The sequence below is a fragment of the Choloepus didactylus genome, chromosome 4 (assembly GCF_015220235.1).
Source record: "Choloepus didactylus isolate mChoDid1 chromosome 4, mChoDid1.pri, whole genome shotgun sequence".
Taxonomy (NCBI): domain Eukaryota; kingdom Metazoa; phylum Chordata; class Mammalia; order Pilosa; family Megalonychidae; genus Choloepus; species Choloepus didactylus.
In genome coordinates this window covers 103,818,352-103,834,579 of record NC_051310.1, presented here as the reverse complement: position 1 = coordinate 103,834,579, position 16,228 = coordinate 103,818,352, and the positions used below count along the sequence as shown (strand labels likewise).

Here is a 16,228-nt window from a genome sequence, read left to right as displayed (position 1 = left end):
CACAGAAGAGTGATTGATGGCTGGGCTCAGGGTAGCCCAGGGGGTCTTCCTGGAGGAGGAGGGCTGAGAGTTGAGCCTTGAAGGCCACGCAGGGTTCAAGGAGGCCTGGGAGGGGAAATGGGAGGAGAAATGGGGACAGGAAGGCAGAGCATCTTCCAGGAAGCCCCTCCCCCACCCCACCCCCATCCCCAGCTCCATTGTCATGGCCTAGCCCAATTAGTTAGCCAGGGTCCTGCAGAGGGCAATTAGACAGAGGCTGCGGTCAGGGCTGGCCAAGGCCCCAGCCAACCCTCAGAGCTTCGCCCACAAAGCACAAAAGCTTCCTAGGCACCATCTCTGCAGCTGCAGCAGTAAGGAAAAGAAAGAACAGAAGAAAGGGAAAATTCACTCCTTTTGTTTCTTTGCCTTAACCTTGCATTGAACAAAGAGGCAACAGCCTTCACCTCTCTGGGAGGGCAGGGCTCTGTAGAGCAGAGAAATCTGTTTTAAATAGCAATTTGCACAGCTCAGCTTGTTGCTTGGGAGGCCCAGCTGACATTCAAGGGGAATCAGGAGCCAGGATCTGGGGCAAGCAGAGCTCTGGCTCAAGAGCTTTCTATGGCTCCAGACTGCCCTCAGTTTAGAAGCAGAGTTCCTGGGCCTGGCACTCAAGTCCTCCGACTTGCTTGGCCTGCTCCAGCTGCCTGAGTCTTTGCTGCCTCCATGTCCTCCACTCCTTTACTTAGCGTGTTCCCAGTACCTCCAATCCCCACCCAGTCCAGTCAACCCTTACCCATGAGGCCCAGCTCCAGCCCCTCCCCACTAGAGGAAGCCCTCCCCCTCTCTCATCTCTCTGACTTACACTTCTAGGGGTTAAGCTGTGCCCCACGGCAGGCTCCCACCCTCCTACTGGGTGCTCTCTGAGGACAGGGGTCTCCCACCCCTGACAGAGCTGAGTTTAGAGGGGGAACACTGGCTGCCAGGTCTTTCCTGGAAGTGGGTAGAAGGGGGATATACCAAGGCAGGGCCCAGAATGGGGCTTGGGAAGCTGGGGCCACCCCAGTGTGGTGGCAGGTAGGGAAGAGAGGCCCCCAGTACTGAGCCTCCTCCCCCCGACCCAGGGCCAAGACCCCCTCATGGAGACCACCCTTTCCCAAAGCTCCCCAGCTCAGCAGTGCACAGGGGTGCCCAGCCCTGACCATGCTGCTACACCCTTGCAGCCCGGCCCGCCCTCCAGCCCGCTCTGCACTCGGCTTCCACACCAGGCCAGGGGGCCCGCAGGCTGCCCTTGCCTGCCCTCTGGTGGTGGTGAGACTCCAAAAGTGAACAGAGGGGAAAGGAAAAGGCTTGTTCTCAGGGCTCTGGGTTCTGCTGTTACACTGTCCCGCAGCAGGACGGGTGTGGAAGGGAGCCAGGCTGGGCGGGCTGTGCATGTCGGTAAGGGGGCTGCTCAGCCACGGCGAGCCCTGACTCAGCAAATCTTCAGGCACAGACCCCATTTTCTCCCACTCCTCCCTGCCACTGCCCCTCAGAGTTGAATTCTTGCTCAGAGCTCCCTAACCTCAGGAACTGGGGGAAGCCAGCATCACTTTTGCACAAGCTGGATGTTTCCATTTTATGTGAAAGAAATGTGGTTCATTCCCTTTGAAGGTGTAGGATAACTTAGGTAAGCAAAGGGTGGCCTCTGGTGTCTGAGGAGATCTGCTTTAAGAGGTGGCTAAGAATGGCACATAGTTCCCTCATCTTCCAGCAAGATGTGTCCCTAGTCCTGGCGTGAGTCTGGGCTGTATAGCAGCTAAACAAACCTGAAGCTACAGGTGCTGCCTGGGCCTTGCACATCATGTGTCTCACTTCTCTGCAGCTGGAACATTCCCCCTGCACGGCCCTGTGTAGGTCAGACAGCATCTCTATCTGTCAAATGATTGCAAATCTGGCAGGCGCAGGGTCCTGGTCAGGGGTTTGCCAGAGAAAGTCCCTCGGCCACCAGTCCTGAAGGGGTCTGCGGACCCTACTTTTGCAACTCAGGAGCACAGACCAGAGGTCACAGAGAGGAGGGAAGGCGGGGAGCTCCCGGAGCTGGAGAGAGTGAGCACAGGTAGTCCCTGGCGGGATGGGGAGTGCCGGGCTGGTGTGGATCAGGGATGGCTTCTCGGCAGAGGTGGGTAAAGCTTCAAAGACAGAAAGGAGCCCAGGGAGGCTGGACCCAAGGGCAGAGTGGCTGGGCCTAAATTCTGAAAAGGGGTCTCAAATGTGCTTGGACAGACTGCCTCGAGATTCAGAATTGGAACTTAATCATGAGGTGGGAGCCATGGAAGGGCTCTGAAAGGACGGGGAGAGTGTCCCAGTTATCTATTGCTACTTAACAAACTACCCACAGCTTTGTGACTTAAGACAATACTTTTTTGTTATTATCGCACAGTTTGAGGGGTCAGAAACTCAGCCAAGGTATAGCAGGGAGGGCTCATCTCTTCTCCACAGTGTCTGGGTCCTCTGCTGGCATGCCCTAACGGGCTGGGGCCCGGAACTGCTCAAAGCTAGCTGGACGTCTCTCTCTCCACACGGTTCATCTGGGCTCCCTCACAGTTTGGTAGCCTCAGGGCAGTGGGCATCTTCCTTGGTGGAACAGCAAGTGTCTAAGAGGAGGGAGGAAGCTGCAAGGCATATTATGATCTATAGCCTCAAACATGCCAGGACATCACTTCTGCCTCGTTCTATTGATCAAGAAGTCACTAAGGCCAGTCCTGGACTGGGGGAGGAGAATTAGACCCTAAACTAGAGGAAGAGCAAAGCATTTTCAGCCAACTTTCATCAACCAGAGTGGAAGGCTGTGTTTTGAGACAGCATGAAGAAATCCCAACTGTAACGGAAGCTGAGAACTCGGAGGCCTGCCTGGAGGAGGAGGTTACAGAATCAGACCATATCAACTCGGCCAGGAAGATAAACTGTGGGCACTAGACCCAGGAAGGGACCCCTGTGGGTCCTCAGGGCATAGAGACTGAGCTCCCATTTGTTGAATGTCTATTCCTGGCCTGGCCCTTTACACACATTTTCCTCTAATTCAGGCAAGTCTGCAAGAAAGGCTTTGCATTCCCAATTCACTAAGGAGGATGCTGGGGCCCACAGAGGGGAAGGCTGGGTGATTCAAGCTCCTCCTACTTGTAGGGGGCAGAGCTGGAATTCAACGTGGATCTCTCTAGGCAACGGAGCCAGGGACCCCGGCCTGGGGTGGGGGTTCCAGAGCTATGGGTCTGAGGTGACATGATAAGATGTCCCACCCTGGTGCCTGGGTGCTTCCTGGGACCAGAAGATGCCTCCTCTGGTCACAGGAGATCCATGAGGGGTGGGGGGCCGATATACCACATTAGCTGATTTCTCAGGAGAAGGGCGAGTGATGAGGGGTAGAATTGGCCCCTCTTTGCCTTGTGTGAGGGCCCAGGAAAACCAGGAAACAGGCCTGGCCAGACCCAGAAGTGGGGAGACGAGGGACTCTTTCTATCTCTGGCTCAGCAAAGCAGCCACCACGGACCCTCAGAGCACCTCACATATGTGAAGGGGGTCAGGTGGGGCCTGCTCCCCTGGCAGATGCCTTGCTGAAGAGAAATAGCCTTGGTCCTGATGAAAGGAGGAAGTCAAGGGCAGGTGACATCTTACTGTATCACCTCAGAGACCCATAGCTCTGGAACCCCCACCCCAGGCCGGGGTCCCTGGCTCCATTGCCTAGAGAGATCCACGTCGAATTCCAGCTCTGCCCCCTACAAGTAGGAGGAGCTTGAATCACCCAGCCTTCCCCTCTGTGGGCCCCAGCATCCTCCTTAGTGAATTGGGAATGCAAAGCCTTTCTTGCAGACTTGTCTGAATTAGAGAAAAAGTGTGTAAAGGGCCAAGCCAGGAGTAGACATTCAACAAATGGGAGCTCAGTCTCTATGCCCTGAGGACCCGCAGGGGTCCCTTCCTGGGTCTAGCGCCCACAGTTTATCTTCCTTGGGGCATTGATGAACCTTGTCTGATTTGCAAAGATCTAGACTCTGTTTGTTTTTGGTTTTGTGGTGTGGGTGTATGTGTATGTGGTTGGGGTTTGGAAGCCCCCTGGATAAGGGGTCAGCCTCGGGAGTCTGCTGCTGTGCAGGCGGGAAGAGTGAGGGTTACTGCGGTGCTTCAGGATACGCTTACCCCAGGCCCTGACCCTCGCACTCAGCCCCATCATCCTCCCTGGGGCTGGCCTAGGACAGAGCCTGGCTGGGGTTCAGGATTCACTGTGTGGTCTTGAGCAGAAGGAGGCTGGAAAGTGTCTGAAAACCTGAAGGGGGAGATGTATGTGCCTGGGGCTAGAGAGCAAGCCAGCCTTCTGCAGCCACCGGGAGCCTGAGCTGTGGGTTCCCATTCCCACTACTGGCTGAGGCCCGGAGCATCTGCAGGAGGTGGCTGCCCTCTGCCGGCTGCAAAGACAAGCAACTTGGCAGGTGGCGTGTGCCTGCCAACAACGATCCCCGGGACCTGGGGACCCGGAGGTCTGATGCCTTTGAGGGAGGGGAGGTGCATGCCTGGCCCAGCAAACTCACCGCCCCTGTCCGCCTTCCCCACTCACTCCACTCCCCAAAGAGCCCTGCCACCCACACTGCCCCAGCCTCGGGTCTCCTTCCCCACCTCTTCCCCTGCTCCAGGCCACCTGCCCCCATGCACTCCTCCCCGCCTTTCCCCTGATTCTCCAGGAAATCCTCCCTCTCTGACTCCTCCTCCTCAGACCCCTCCTCCTCTCTGCTCCCCTCCCTCTGCCACCTCTCCCAATCCTGTGTCCCCAGCTACCTCCGTCTCTTCTCAACCTCACTGTCCCCCTCAGTCCTCACCCCACTGCACCCAGGCACCCAGAGCCTGGCCAAGGCCACCAGCAACACCTCCTCGAGGCCACACCCAGAGGCTCCTCTGCAGACTTGGAAGCTGCTGCGCCTTCTCTCCTTTCAAAATCTTTTAAAGTTGTGAAATATAATCTATAGGCAGAAAGTTGCATTTAATGTAGTGCTTGTAACCAAATGTTTTAAAGCCAATGCCCACAGAACCACCCAGGTCAAGACACAGACCATCGCTAGCACCCAGAAGCCCCTCACGCCCTCCTGGGCCCTGCCCATCTCTCTCCTGGACGTGGCCATTCTGCTGGCTTCACTTTCTTGCTTCCTTACATAGTCATCGCCTAAGGGTGCTCCCTCGTGGCTATAGGGTACTTATCCGTCTTTAACTTTATGTAAAGGGAACCCTGCCGCGTGTATGTACTTTGTGTGCGCTCCTTTTGTTCCCCTTTGTGGGTATGAGATGCATCTGCCTCGTTGCTTATTCTGTGTTTTTCTGTTTATTGCTGTTAAAATTCCACTCAGTGGACAGAGCCCACTGTCCCCTGATGTCTGTTCAATTATTCCTCACTATTTCGCCATTCTTTTTCCATATCTAGTTTTTTTTCTGTTATCTTCAGTGGGAAGCTTCGTCTCTATTACCCAATCTATTATCCTAAGCGGAAGGGGATCATCCCTCCTTGAAGCGCTCTGCAGCTTGGCTTTGCCAGCCTGCGCTCGCCCCTGTCCTCCAGCCTCTCTGGCGATTGCCCTGGTCTTGAGGGCTCCTTATCCTTCTCCTTGACTCTCCTCACACTGAAAACTCCCCTACTTCCCAAGGCTTCAGTGGTAAATCCGTGGGGCTTCTTCCCAAACCTCTATCTCCAGAGACTCTCCAAGCTTGACGACCTTCCAACTACCTACACCCACACACCTCGCCCTCCCTCACAGCGTCACACCTTCCCCCCCCCACCCCCTCCACCCAGGACCTCAGATCCTCCTCCTCCCTGCTTCCCTCCCTCTGCCAAGCTCCCCTCCTCAGTCCTGCAGCTTTGCCCTGACCGTGTCTTGCTGGCGCCCTGCAGCTGCCTCCTCACTGGCCCTGGCCTCCGTCCCCCCCTGTGCAGAGTGGCCTGGGGGGTCCTGCCCCCTACCCCCAGCTTAGGCTCTTCGGTGGCCTGAAAGACACAGCCCAAGCCCCCGAGACTGCCTTCCCTGTCCCCTCTCCAGCCTTACGCAGAAACTCTCCTCTCCATACCCTGCGCCCCAGGAACTCCCCTGCTTCCCTCCCTCCCCTCCCCACCCTTGCCACAGTATCTCCTCCCCTGGGGAGCCCTCACCTCCACCTCCAAGTAACACCTATTCACCCTCCAAAAGTCTCCTCCAGGAAGCCTTCCAGGACTGCCAGCCTGGATTAGGAGGCCCCTCTGAGCCCCCCTCTGTCACAGGCACTTTCTTACTGTCTCCTCTGTGTAGACAGAAGACCCTCGCAGGTGGGGACCATGTCTGGGCTCATCTGTTCTCCACAGCCCCAGCGTGGCACAGGCCTGGCAAACAGCAGGCACTCAGCAAGTGTCGGTCGAACTGGGTGTTCACTGAGCTGCTTCAGCCTCGGCTTTGTAGCTGAGTCTCTATGGCTTTGGCACATTGCCGCCCTCAGCCTCAGTTTCCCCATCTGGGCGTGGCCACAGGTATATTTGAAAGGGCCCACCTGGCCAGGTGCCTCAGGTTCACCATGACAGCATCTTTCTTGGGGAGGGGTAAGCATTGTCTTCTTCAGGCTTTTGTAAAAGATAATCACCAGCCTCCTCCAGAATGGTAAGGAGGGTGAGGAGAGGGCTGGGCCTCAGTTTCCATAAAACGGGAGTACTTGCACCATGGTACTTTCGGTGCCCAGGGTTATTGTAGGAATAATAATTCTTTTTAAAGTAATTCAAAAGGTGGAAAGGGAAGGTCATTCTCCTATGTGCCAGGGCCCTGCTGGTGCTCCTCACGCCCATCACTGCTCAGCAGCCTCTGAAGTGGGGGTCTTTCCCTCCTTCCACCGGAGGACCCTGGGCTTCCGAGCCCAGCTGCTGCCCTTCCAGAGCCAGCAGGAGGTGCTGGTGCAGCAAAGGCCCCCCAGCGCTCAGAGAGAGGGGCACCTCGAACCCGGGCCCACCCGACACTTGTCCCCTCAACAAGCTCTGAGAGCCATGTCCGGGTGGGGTGGAGGGCAGGCAGGTGTCGGTGAGGGAGGAGGATGCAGTGGACACGCAGGGTCAGTGCCCCAGAGGGTGTGTTAGCCCAGAGAGGAGACAGGGAAGGGGCTGGGAACTGCCTCCAAAAGGCTAGGAAGGGGGCGTGGGGAGCAGGCCGGGAGGGCCGAACCGCAGCAGGAATCTGGGGCACCGTGTCCTGCCCGCTCTCAAGGCTGGGCGGTGACGCAGCGCGTGGCCCTGAGAGGGAGGGAGGCGCCCAGCCCCAGGCTGGGGGGAGAGGTCACGGCCGCCCGCCTGCAGGCCCAGGGTCCCCGGCTCAGCGGAGGGGGTGCGGGAAGCTGAGGGGGGCGGTGCCCGGGGACACGGGACTGGCTTGGCTGGAGCCTCGGAGAGCAGCCAGGGCTGGGGGTGGGTAGGGGCCTCTGGAAGGTCTGCAGGGCTGATCCTCACCCCCTTCCCCTGGCTGGGACCACCTGGCTGAAGCAGGGACACCCCATTCCACCAGGAGTTCTGCTTTCCTTCGACCTCCTTCCTCCCGGCTGGGCCTCAGCCTTCCTCATCCATCAAGGCGCAGGGGGTTGCTAATAACAGAGCGCTGCTCGCCCCACAGGACGGCCGAGTTCATGTGCTTTTGAAGTGAATATATATAAAATCATAGAAGAGGTGTTTTGTGTCCAAGTTCTTTCGCTCAATATTATGTTTGAGAGATTCATCCATGTGGTTTCTTGTGTCTGTAGTTCTCCCTTTTGTTGCTGCACAGTATTCAATTGTATGTGTATTTCATTTCACAATTCTATGACAGTGGGCATTTGTGTGGTCTCCAGTTTGGGACTATTTCAAGCAGTGCTGCCAGGAATGTTTTCGTGGCTTGATGCCTTTGTACACACATTTTTGGGTGGGTATATATTCAGGAGTGGAATTGTTAGATCCTAGGGTAGGCATATATTCCACTTTAATAGACGTCCAGTTGCTCCACATCCTCACCAATATTTGATCTGGTGAGTTGGTTTGTTTTTGTTTTAAGTCATCCTAGTGAGGATGTAATAGTATTGCATTGCAGTTTTAAATAACAGGGTGGGCACCAATTCCTGTGCTTACTAGCTTATTTTGTTAAATGGCGGTTCAAAGCTCTTGTCCATCATCTGTTGGGCAGTCTGTCCTTTGTACTGACTTGTAGGAGTTCTGGATGTGAGCCCATTGTTATATCTTCTCCCACTCTATTTTGCCTGTTCACCCTCTTAATGGTGTCTTTTGAAGACTGGAAGTTTTTAATTTAAATGCATCCAATTTTTCGGTCTTGTCCTTTCTGGTTTGTGAGGGGTTTTTATGTCCTGTTTTTCAAAATCTTTCCCTATCCCAAGTTCATGAAGATGTTCTCATCCATTACCTTCTAGAAGCTTTATTGTTTTACCTTTTACATTTAGATCTACAATCCATCTGGAATTTATTTTTAATGTATGGTATGTGGTAGGAGTTGTTTCCATTCTTTCCATAGGGATATCAAATTGATGTAGCACCATTTATTAAAATTACATTTCTTTCCTGGCTGCCCTAGAGTGACATCTTTGTCATAAATGAAGTGGCCACATTTGTACAGGTCCATTTCAGGGGTCTCTATTCTGTTTTGTTGGCCTCTTTATCAATACTTGCACCAATATTACTCCATCTGAATTATTGTAGCTTTATAATAATTCTTGATAGCTGATAGAGCAAGTCTTCTCACTGTTCCTTTCCAAAAATCTCAACTATACTTGCCCTTTCTACTTCTTGCACATTATAGAATCAGCATGTCTATTTCCACATACACACAAAGTGTTATGATTTTCATTGGTATTGCTTTGAAGCTATAGATCAATTTAGGGGAAATGAACCCTTTAGATAGCACATCTTTCAATCCATAGCATAGTATAGCCCTGAATTTATTTAGGTTTAAATTATTTTTAATATGGTGAATAGTACATGAATAAATTCTCATTAAAAATGCAAAAATTAGAGATGAATCAAGTGTTTCTTCCCCTCCCCAAACTCAGAAGTAGCCACTGTCATTATACGCCTATATGTATGCACACACAACCAGTGATGGATGGGGTCACATTGATGTGCCACGTGCTTTTTTAATTTAAAAGAATAAAGTGCGGACATCTCTCCATGTCAGTACATTAAATCAAGTCATTCTCCTTAACTACCACCTGTAGTCCAGAGAATGAGCATGACTAGTGTAAGATCACGAACTGTGCTGTGGTGAACATCCTTGGACATGCTTTCTTAGACATGGGTGTGTTTCTTTAGGAGATAACCCTAGAAATGAAGAAACCCTTTTGGATGCTGCTGCAGTTGTCCAGAGTAGACATGATAAGAAACTGAACTAGGCTGGAGAAAGAAAAGAGGGGACAGATTTCCTTTTCCAAAATGTCATGTGCTTTTTCTTGACTGTCTACGAGGCCTCCCAAACCTCTGTCAGTCTTGGGGCTGCCGTTAAGTTGAGGATTTAGAGCATAGCAGAGGAGGGGGAAAGGGAGAATGGGGTCAGCAAAGAGGAGGAGGAAGGGGTCTCACCTGTTGATTAAAGCAGCATGAGAACAGAGAAGGAATGTTCTCAGCAGGGGGCTGAGCCAGCTGCTGCAGACCCACTGACTCTGAGCCTCCTGACAACCCTCTGGCTATCCGATGAGGAATCAGAGGCTCAGAAAGGGGAAGGGGCCCATCTGAGCTCCCACAACATATCAGCAACCAAGCTGACCACAAAGCCCTGTGCATCTGCAGCCTCTGGGCTGAGTTTCCCAATTAACGGTGCCCTGTCCAAAGACACCAGATGGACAGATCTGGGGAAGCCAAGACCCGGAATGCGCTGGGCCAGGTGCTAGGAAGATGAACCCGCACTGGCACTGACTACTGGGAGGCCAGCCAGAAGGCTAGACAGCAGCAGGTGACAAGTGGTATCTGCAGAGCCCTCACCGTCTGGGGACTTTCCCCAAGAAGCCAGCAGCCCACCATGCAGCAGGTGGGAGGCAGCAGCTTGGAAGCCTACCCCCGTCCCAGTCAGCATGGGGGCTCGGGAGCCTGGCTGAGCCCGTGAGCCCCCGCCCCAGAGCCCCCACCCCCAGGTGCAAGGCCTCGCACAGCCCCAGGAAGTGGACAAAGTGCCAGGGCCCAGCAAACTCCTAGGGGACTCCTTTCCTTCTCCCTCCTTCCTCACCCCCCAATTTAACTCCCCACCTCTTCCTCTCCAGGGGCCTTTCTGGCTGCACATCCTGGATCCCCTTTTATGTTTCACAGTGTTTAGATTTAAGAAACTCTCTCTATGAAATTTTTTTATAAATAACACTAGGGAATTTCTGACGATAAGACAAATGCATGTAAATATAGCCTATTAACTTTTCTATGCATACACTTGAGCAGGCGTGAATTTCTTTCCAAATTGGGACCACGCTGATAACTCGTTTTTGCACTTGGCTTTTATCACTTCTCGATATACAGCAAATACCTTCCACAACAAGACTGTTCAAGCCTGGGGTAGCCGCGTGGGAGGTGCCAGGACGATACTGCCCAGCACTTAAGAATCCGGATCCCAATGCCAGCAGGACTGGCTTCCACACCCTGGCTCTGCCTCTTGTTAGTGTTACAACTAAGCAAGTTACTGGCCTCCCCGAGTAAAACAGGGATACTAACAGCACCTCCCCTCAGGAGGTTGTAGTGTGGGCATAAAGCCCTTAGCAGAGGGCCTGGACCACAGTGAGTGCTCAATTAATGTCATTTATTAGGGTTACTGTCATTCCCGGCCTAACGACCAAGTCCAGCTTCCCAGCCCCCACCTTGCCCCCCAGATCCCATAGCTGGATGCAAACCTTTACCCCCAGTCCTTGTCTGGATCTCCTGCATCCCCTCCTAACCTTTGGGCCAGTTGGGTGCCTGGGGTCAGTAACCAAGTGGCACCAGGTGGGATTCCTGAGAGCTCTTCCCTGGGTTTTCAGTGACATGAGGAAGGAGGAAGGATTAGAAAAGGGGAAAGGAGGAGGAAGAAAATAAAGTGGCTTCTCTGATTTAGCCAGAATCTGGAAACCTGGCCCCGGATCCTTCAAGTCTGTTGCACAAGGGCTTCATCTCCTGATATCAGGGCCTGGGTCCTCTGAGCTGGGATCATGGGAAGCCCCGCACCCCACCCCGAGAGAACAGTAGCATGCTGTGCTTGCCGGCAGAAGGCCCACTCCCCAGCAGTTAGGACCCAGTCATAACCACACCTCCCAGGGAGGCTGAGTCGGGGCACAGTATGGGGCCCGTGGAACTTGTTGGCCTTGCAGGTAGCCCAGTGACTTCCAGGTGTAGGTGTATATGCGGGGTGGGGGCTTCAGGCCCTGTGGGGTTCAGCTCTGGGCTCCGGGCTCTGCAGGAGATGAACAACTACCGGCGGGCCATGCAGAAGATGGCAGAGGACATCCTATCTCTGCGTAAACAGGCCAGCATCCTGGAGGCAGAGAACCGCCTGTTGAGATGCCAACTGACCCGGCAGGAGGAAGAGGAGGAGCTGGACAAAGCCAAAGAGGCCCCAAAACTGGGTGAGGACAAACAGGCAACCGAGGGCATTTGGGCCCCAGCCTGGGCCCGGCTCTGGATTGCGGGACAGAGTGAGGGAAGGCCCTTTCCCAGGAGGGCGTGGGGCTGGACTCCAGCTGGCAGGAGCCCCCTGCCCCTCGACAGACACTCACAGCCCCTGCCCAGCCAGGTCCACACAGGGATGGGGTATTGGTGACCTGGGGCTGCCATTAAAAATTTCCGTGTACCTAGTGGCTTCAAACAACAGCAATTTATTCTCTCCCAGTTATGGAGGCTGGAAGTTCAAAATCAAGGTGTCTACAGGTCCGTGCACTAGGGATGGCTCTAGGGAAGCCTTCCCTGCCTCTTGCGGTGGTTGCCAGCACTCCTTGGGGTCCCCTAGTTTGTAGCTGCCGCTCTCCAGTCTCAGCCTCCGTCCTCACATGGCTCTCTTTTCTGCATGCCTCCTCTGTGTCTGTTTCCGAATCTCCCTCCTTTTTCTCTTATAAAGACACCAGTCATTGGATTGAGGGCCCAACCTCATCTAGTGTAACCTCATTTTAACTTCATTGCATCTGCAAAGGCTCTATTTCCAAATAAGCCCACATCCACAAGTACTAGGAGCTAGGGTGTCACCATATCTTTTGGGGGACACAATTCAACCCACAACAGATGGGAACCCAGTCCTGTCTCAAGCTCCAGGGCTAACAGACACCTGGCCTCCGAGCTCTTCCATGAGCCAGCTTTTCTCCACACCCTCCCTCCCCCCAGCAGTGTCCATGAAGCAGAAACTGCTGCTGAGTGAGCTGGAAACAAAGAAGCTAAAGGACAAGGTGCAGCATTTACAGAATGAGCTGATTCGAGTGAGCTGGGGCCTGGGGGGCAGAGGGGAGCTGGGACAGAGGCAGCGTCAGGAGGAGACGTATGTGGGGAGCCAGCGGCAGAGAGGACGTGGAAGCAAGGGGCTCCAGAGCAGCAGAGGACTCAGCAGAAGACACCCAGGCACCCATTCTATCCCTCTTCCCACTCCAGAAGAATGATCGCGAGAAGGAGCTACTCCTCTTGTATCAGGCTCAGCAGCCACAGGCTGCACTGCTAAAAAGGTACCAGGAAAGGCTACAAAAGATGAAGGCTCTGGAGGAGACTGTGTGGCACCAGGAGAAGGTGGGTGTCAGAGGGGCTGGCCTGCCAGGGTCCAGACCACCAGGGTCCAGCCATGGGTGGGAAGATGTGGAGCCCGTGGGCCAGCCCAGCCTCTGTCCTCTGCCTTCCAGGTGATCAAGAAGATGGAGCAGGTCCTGGAGGACAAGCTGCAGGACAGGAATGAGCCCCTCCTGAACAGGCCACAGGGAAAGCCCAGGATGGGTGAGTCAATCCTCCAGCTTTTGCCCCATTTCCTGGAGACCCTGCCCTCTCCGAGCTTCCCAGGCTCAGGACAGGCTGTGAAGGGGTGTCCCATGCACTCAGTTATACCCATGGGTCTAACAGACCCAGGAACGTGCTACTCCCCAACTCATTCGGGCATGCAGCACTTCCAAAGTTCCCCTGAGCTCCTTCTCTCTGCCAGACACAGTCTAGACAGAGGCCCCGTCTTCCTGGGCAGCAGCCAGCATAGACTAGACTGCTGGGGCACGGCTTCCTGGGGGAAGGGGCTGCCTGGAGCAGAAATAACTGACTTAACTCCAAGGACCCTTTGAATAATTCCTCCATCTTCCTAACCTATCAGGCCTCTGCAAAACAAACAAACCAAACCGCTTTGATTAAATCAGTGCTTTAAATCAATCACTGGTGTTAACCAAATCCTCCTAGAACTGCTGATCAGAGGTGGTTCCGAGGAGCAGGAAAGAACCAGGTCATACTTCATCAGGCCAGCCCAAAGCAAAAGGTTTCCAAGAGTCGTCCGTGCAGCCTCACCAGGAGCCCTGTGTGCCCAGCCCTGTGCCCCACCTGCCCTGTGTGGGAGCATTGGGGGGGCAGGGGATATTTCTGAAAGCCTTGAGAAAACAATAAAAGCTGGGCCTGCCTTTCAGGAACCCTGAGGTTCTGGAGGAGTCTGAGTGAGAGGAGAGAAGTCAGCCTTGGTGGGGGGGGTGGGGAACAGCTGGGGCAAAGGCCCAGGGAGTGAGAAGAATGCACAGAGCGAGAAGGGAGGGCAGACAGAGCTGACATCCACTGGAGGACAATGTGGGGGGAGCGGTGGTGGGGGGATGTTGGGAAGGTTGCTAGGGAGAACATTGGGGTTAGGTTCTAAAGGGCCTGGAAGGATGGCCTGAGGGCTGTGGATCTGATCCCACTGGCAGTAGGGAGCCATCGAAGGCTTGGGAGCAGAGGAGGGGCAGAACAGAAGCAAAATACTGGGGCAGATCAGGCAGGGACAGAGAGGCAGGAAAGCCCATCTCATGAACATCTGTGGCCTCATCCACAGTCTTCCCCATGCTCTCAGCCTCAGGCCATCCGCTGGGTCCTACCGGAGAGAACCTGCCTGTTGACATTTACTCGGTGCTGCTGGCAGAAAACTCGAGGCTGCGGGCAGAGCTGGATAAAACCCGCCACCAGTCGGCCCCCATCATCCTGCAGCAGCAGGCCCTGCCGGTAAGAGCCGCCGACACAGGCTTGGCCTGGGCCTGCCTGCGCAGGTGACCCACTGCCCAGCAATCACCCACAGCGCAAGCCAAGTTGAGGCTCAAGACCAGGAGCGAGGCTTCCTGGAGTCTCCAATTTGCATGGAGTCTCCTGGAGTCCCAGCTCTCAGGCTTTGCTTTTTCTCCCAGAGAACACGTGTCTGAGAGCTTCACTCTTACCCGCATCTAGCATCCTGGGCAACAGCAAGCCCCTAACTGATCCTTGAACCCTGAACACTGACACCTTTCACTACCTGGATGGCCTCCACCTGGACCCCAAACAGGCCTCTCTGTACTCCCTTCTGGAGCATTTCCTGGGGTTGGTGCAGCCTTGGAGAGCCTTTTCCCCCCATCCCAGGTGGACCCCAGGGAGTTGGGAGCAGAAGGAGACTTGGCAGAGAGGCTGCGAGAAGCAGATGGCCCAGGCCACTCCAAGTACACAGAGACCCTGCCTGCACAGGTGGGTGCCACAGGCCCCAAGATGCCCTGGCCTCACTCCACTTGCAAGGCTGCTACAGGTGCCCCTGCTCTATGACAACTCAAAAGCAGGACATTTGGAATCACAAAAGACTGGTGGGTGGGGCAGGGGCATAGGAGAGTTCTTCTCTTCAACCTAGGACTCTCCGGAGGTAAGTTCTGTTTGAAAGCAAACCTAATGCATGGACATCCACATAAAATGCATGTGATGAGGGAACCCTGGCTTCACAAATGGATTCTCCACTTTTCAAAAAAAGACTCAGTTCAAGATTCCTTTCTGGGCATTAAAGGGAATTCTCTAGTGTATTTTGCATCACATAATTGATGTGTAAAAATTTCATATTTCCAAAATCTATGGGGAGAACAGCTGTGCAAAAAGCACATGCTAGGCCCAGTTCTGAATTTTGAACTTTGGGAAGAAGGGATTCTGGTGTCTGGTCAAAGGCTCTGCAGCTGGGAGCTGAGCTTGGAACGCAGACCTGGTTAGTTTCTCCCTCAGCACCTCGTGGCCTCCTGAGCTCACATGGCTACACTCCCAGCTGTGGATGGGGCTATAGTGAGTTTCCACTTTGCCTGCAGGATCTTCTCACCGGTACTTCAGACAAGTTTAACCTCCTGGCCAAGCTGGAACGAGCCCAGAGCCGGATCCTTTCCCTGGAAAGCCAGGTGGGTGAGGTGCTAAGTTGACCAGGATGGTCTAGGGTCAGGGCTCAGTGTGTAACCAGGGTCATGGCTCAGTGTGTGACCAGTGTTGGTCTAGGTCTGTGACGAGGATCCAGGATCAGCATGGAGTCAGGGTCAGGACTCAGTATGTTGTTGGAACTCAGAGAAGGTCCATCTGTCTCTTAGGCTGTCAGTTTGGCCCCCTGCACACCCCCTCCTGCCACCCTTGAGGTCTCTTGGGATGATGTCAAGCCCAGAGAGCAGACTCAGGCCCTGGTTGTCCCAGCTTTCAGGGTGGGCCCTGCTGCCCACTGGTCCTCCATCTGTTTTGCTTGATGTCTACAGTTAGAGGACTCAGCTCGACGCTGGGGACGAGAGAAGCAGGACTTGGCCACTCGGCTGCAGGAGCAGGAGTACGGCTTCGGGCATCCCTCCAATACCATCCCCGCAGACCTGCCTGTGAGTGAACCCTCCAGAGGAGCTCCTTGGGGCTCAGGGATTGGGGCTGGAGGCCTCCCCGCCCCGCATTTCAATGTGCCCTGAGAAAAACCATCCAGAGGACCAGCTCCTAGGCTGAGTCATAGACTGGGGATCCAGTTCCTGCTCTGTACCAAACAAAGCCCTGGCTCCATCTCAATTTCCCTACCTCCTGGAGGAAAACAGAAAACCCCTGCTGAGGCTACCCCACAGCGATGCTACCCACCTTCAAGAGTCAGGAGGTGATGGCTATGGATGTAGGGAAGCTCACATGGGCATTTCTAGAATGGTCCTTATTGCAACCTTAGAGCTGGCTTTAGTCACAGGCAGAGTAGCTTGTAGCCTACCCACTAGGAAGACCCTTATCCAACTCCACCATGCCTAAGAGTCATCCATTAGCGCACCCTTCTTGAGTGACTGCAATGCTGTAGACAGTTTCCCATATGACATGCCAATCCTG

The 16,228-nt window shown here is 54.4% G+C and overlaps 1 protein-coding gene across 1 annotated transcript in view; it reads left to right on the top strand.

Annotated features, from left to right (window-relative positions):
* The window catches only part of CCDC33 (coiled-coil domain containing 33), a 113,181-nt gene that overhangs the window by 95,479 nt on the left and 1,474 nt on the right, over positions 1 to 16,228 (top strand). The window contains exons 13-19 of the mRNA XM_037833446.1: positions 11,388 to 11,553; positions 12,305 to 12,393; positions 12,563 to 12,694; positions 12,805 to 12,895; positions 13,956 to 14,122; positions 15,208 to 15,294; positions 15,637 to 15,750. Coding sequence (XP_037689374.1) covers positions 11,388 to 11,553; positions 12,305 to 12,393; positions 12,563 to 12,694; positions 12,805 to 12,895; positions 13,956 to 14,122; positions 15,208 to 15,294; positions 15,637 to 15,750 — 846 coding nt within the window. The remainder of the gene's footprint in view (positions 1 to 11,387; positions 11,554 to 12,304; positions 12,394 to 12,562; positions 12,695 to 12,804; positions 12,896 to 13,955; positions 14,123 to 15,207; positions 15,295 to 15,636; positions 15,751 to 16,228) is intronic.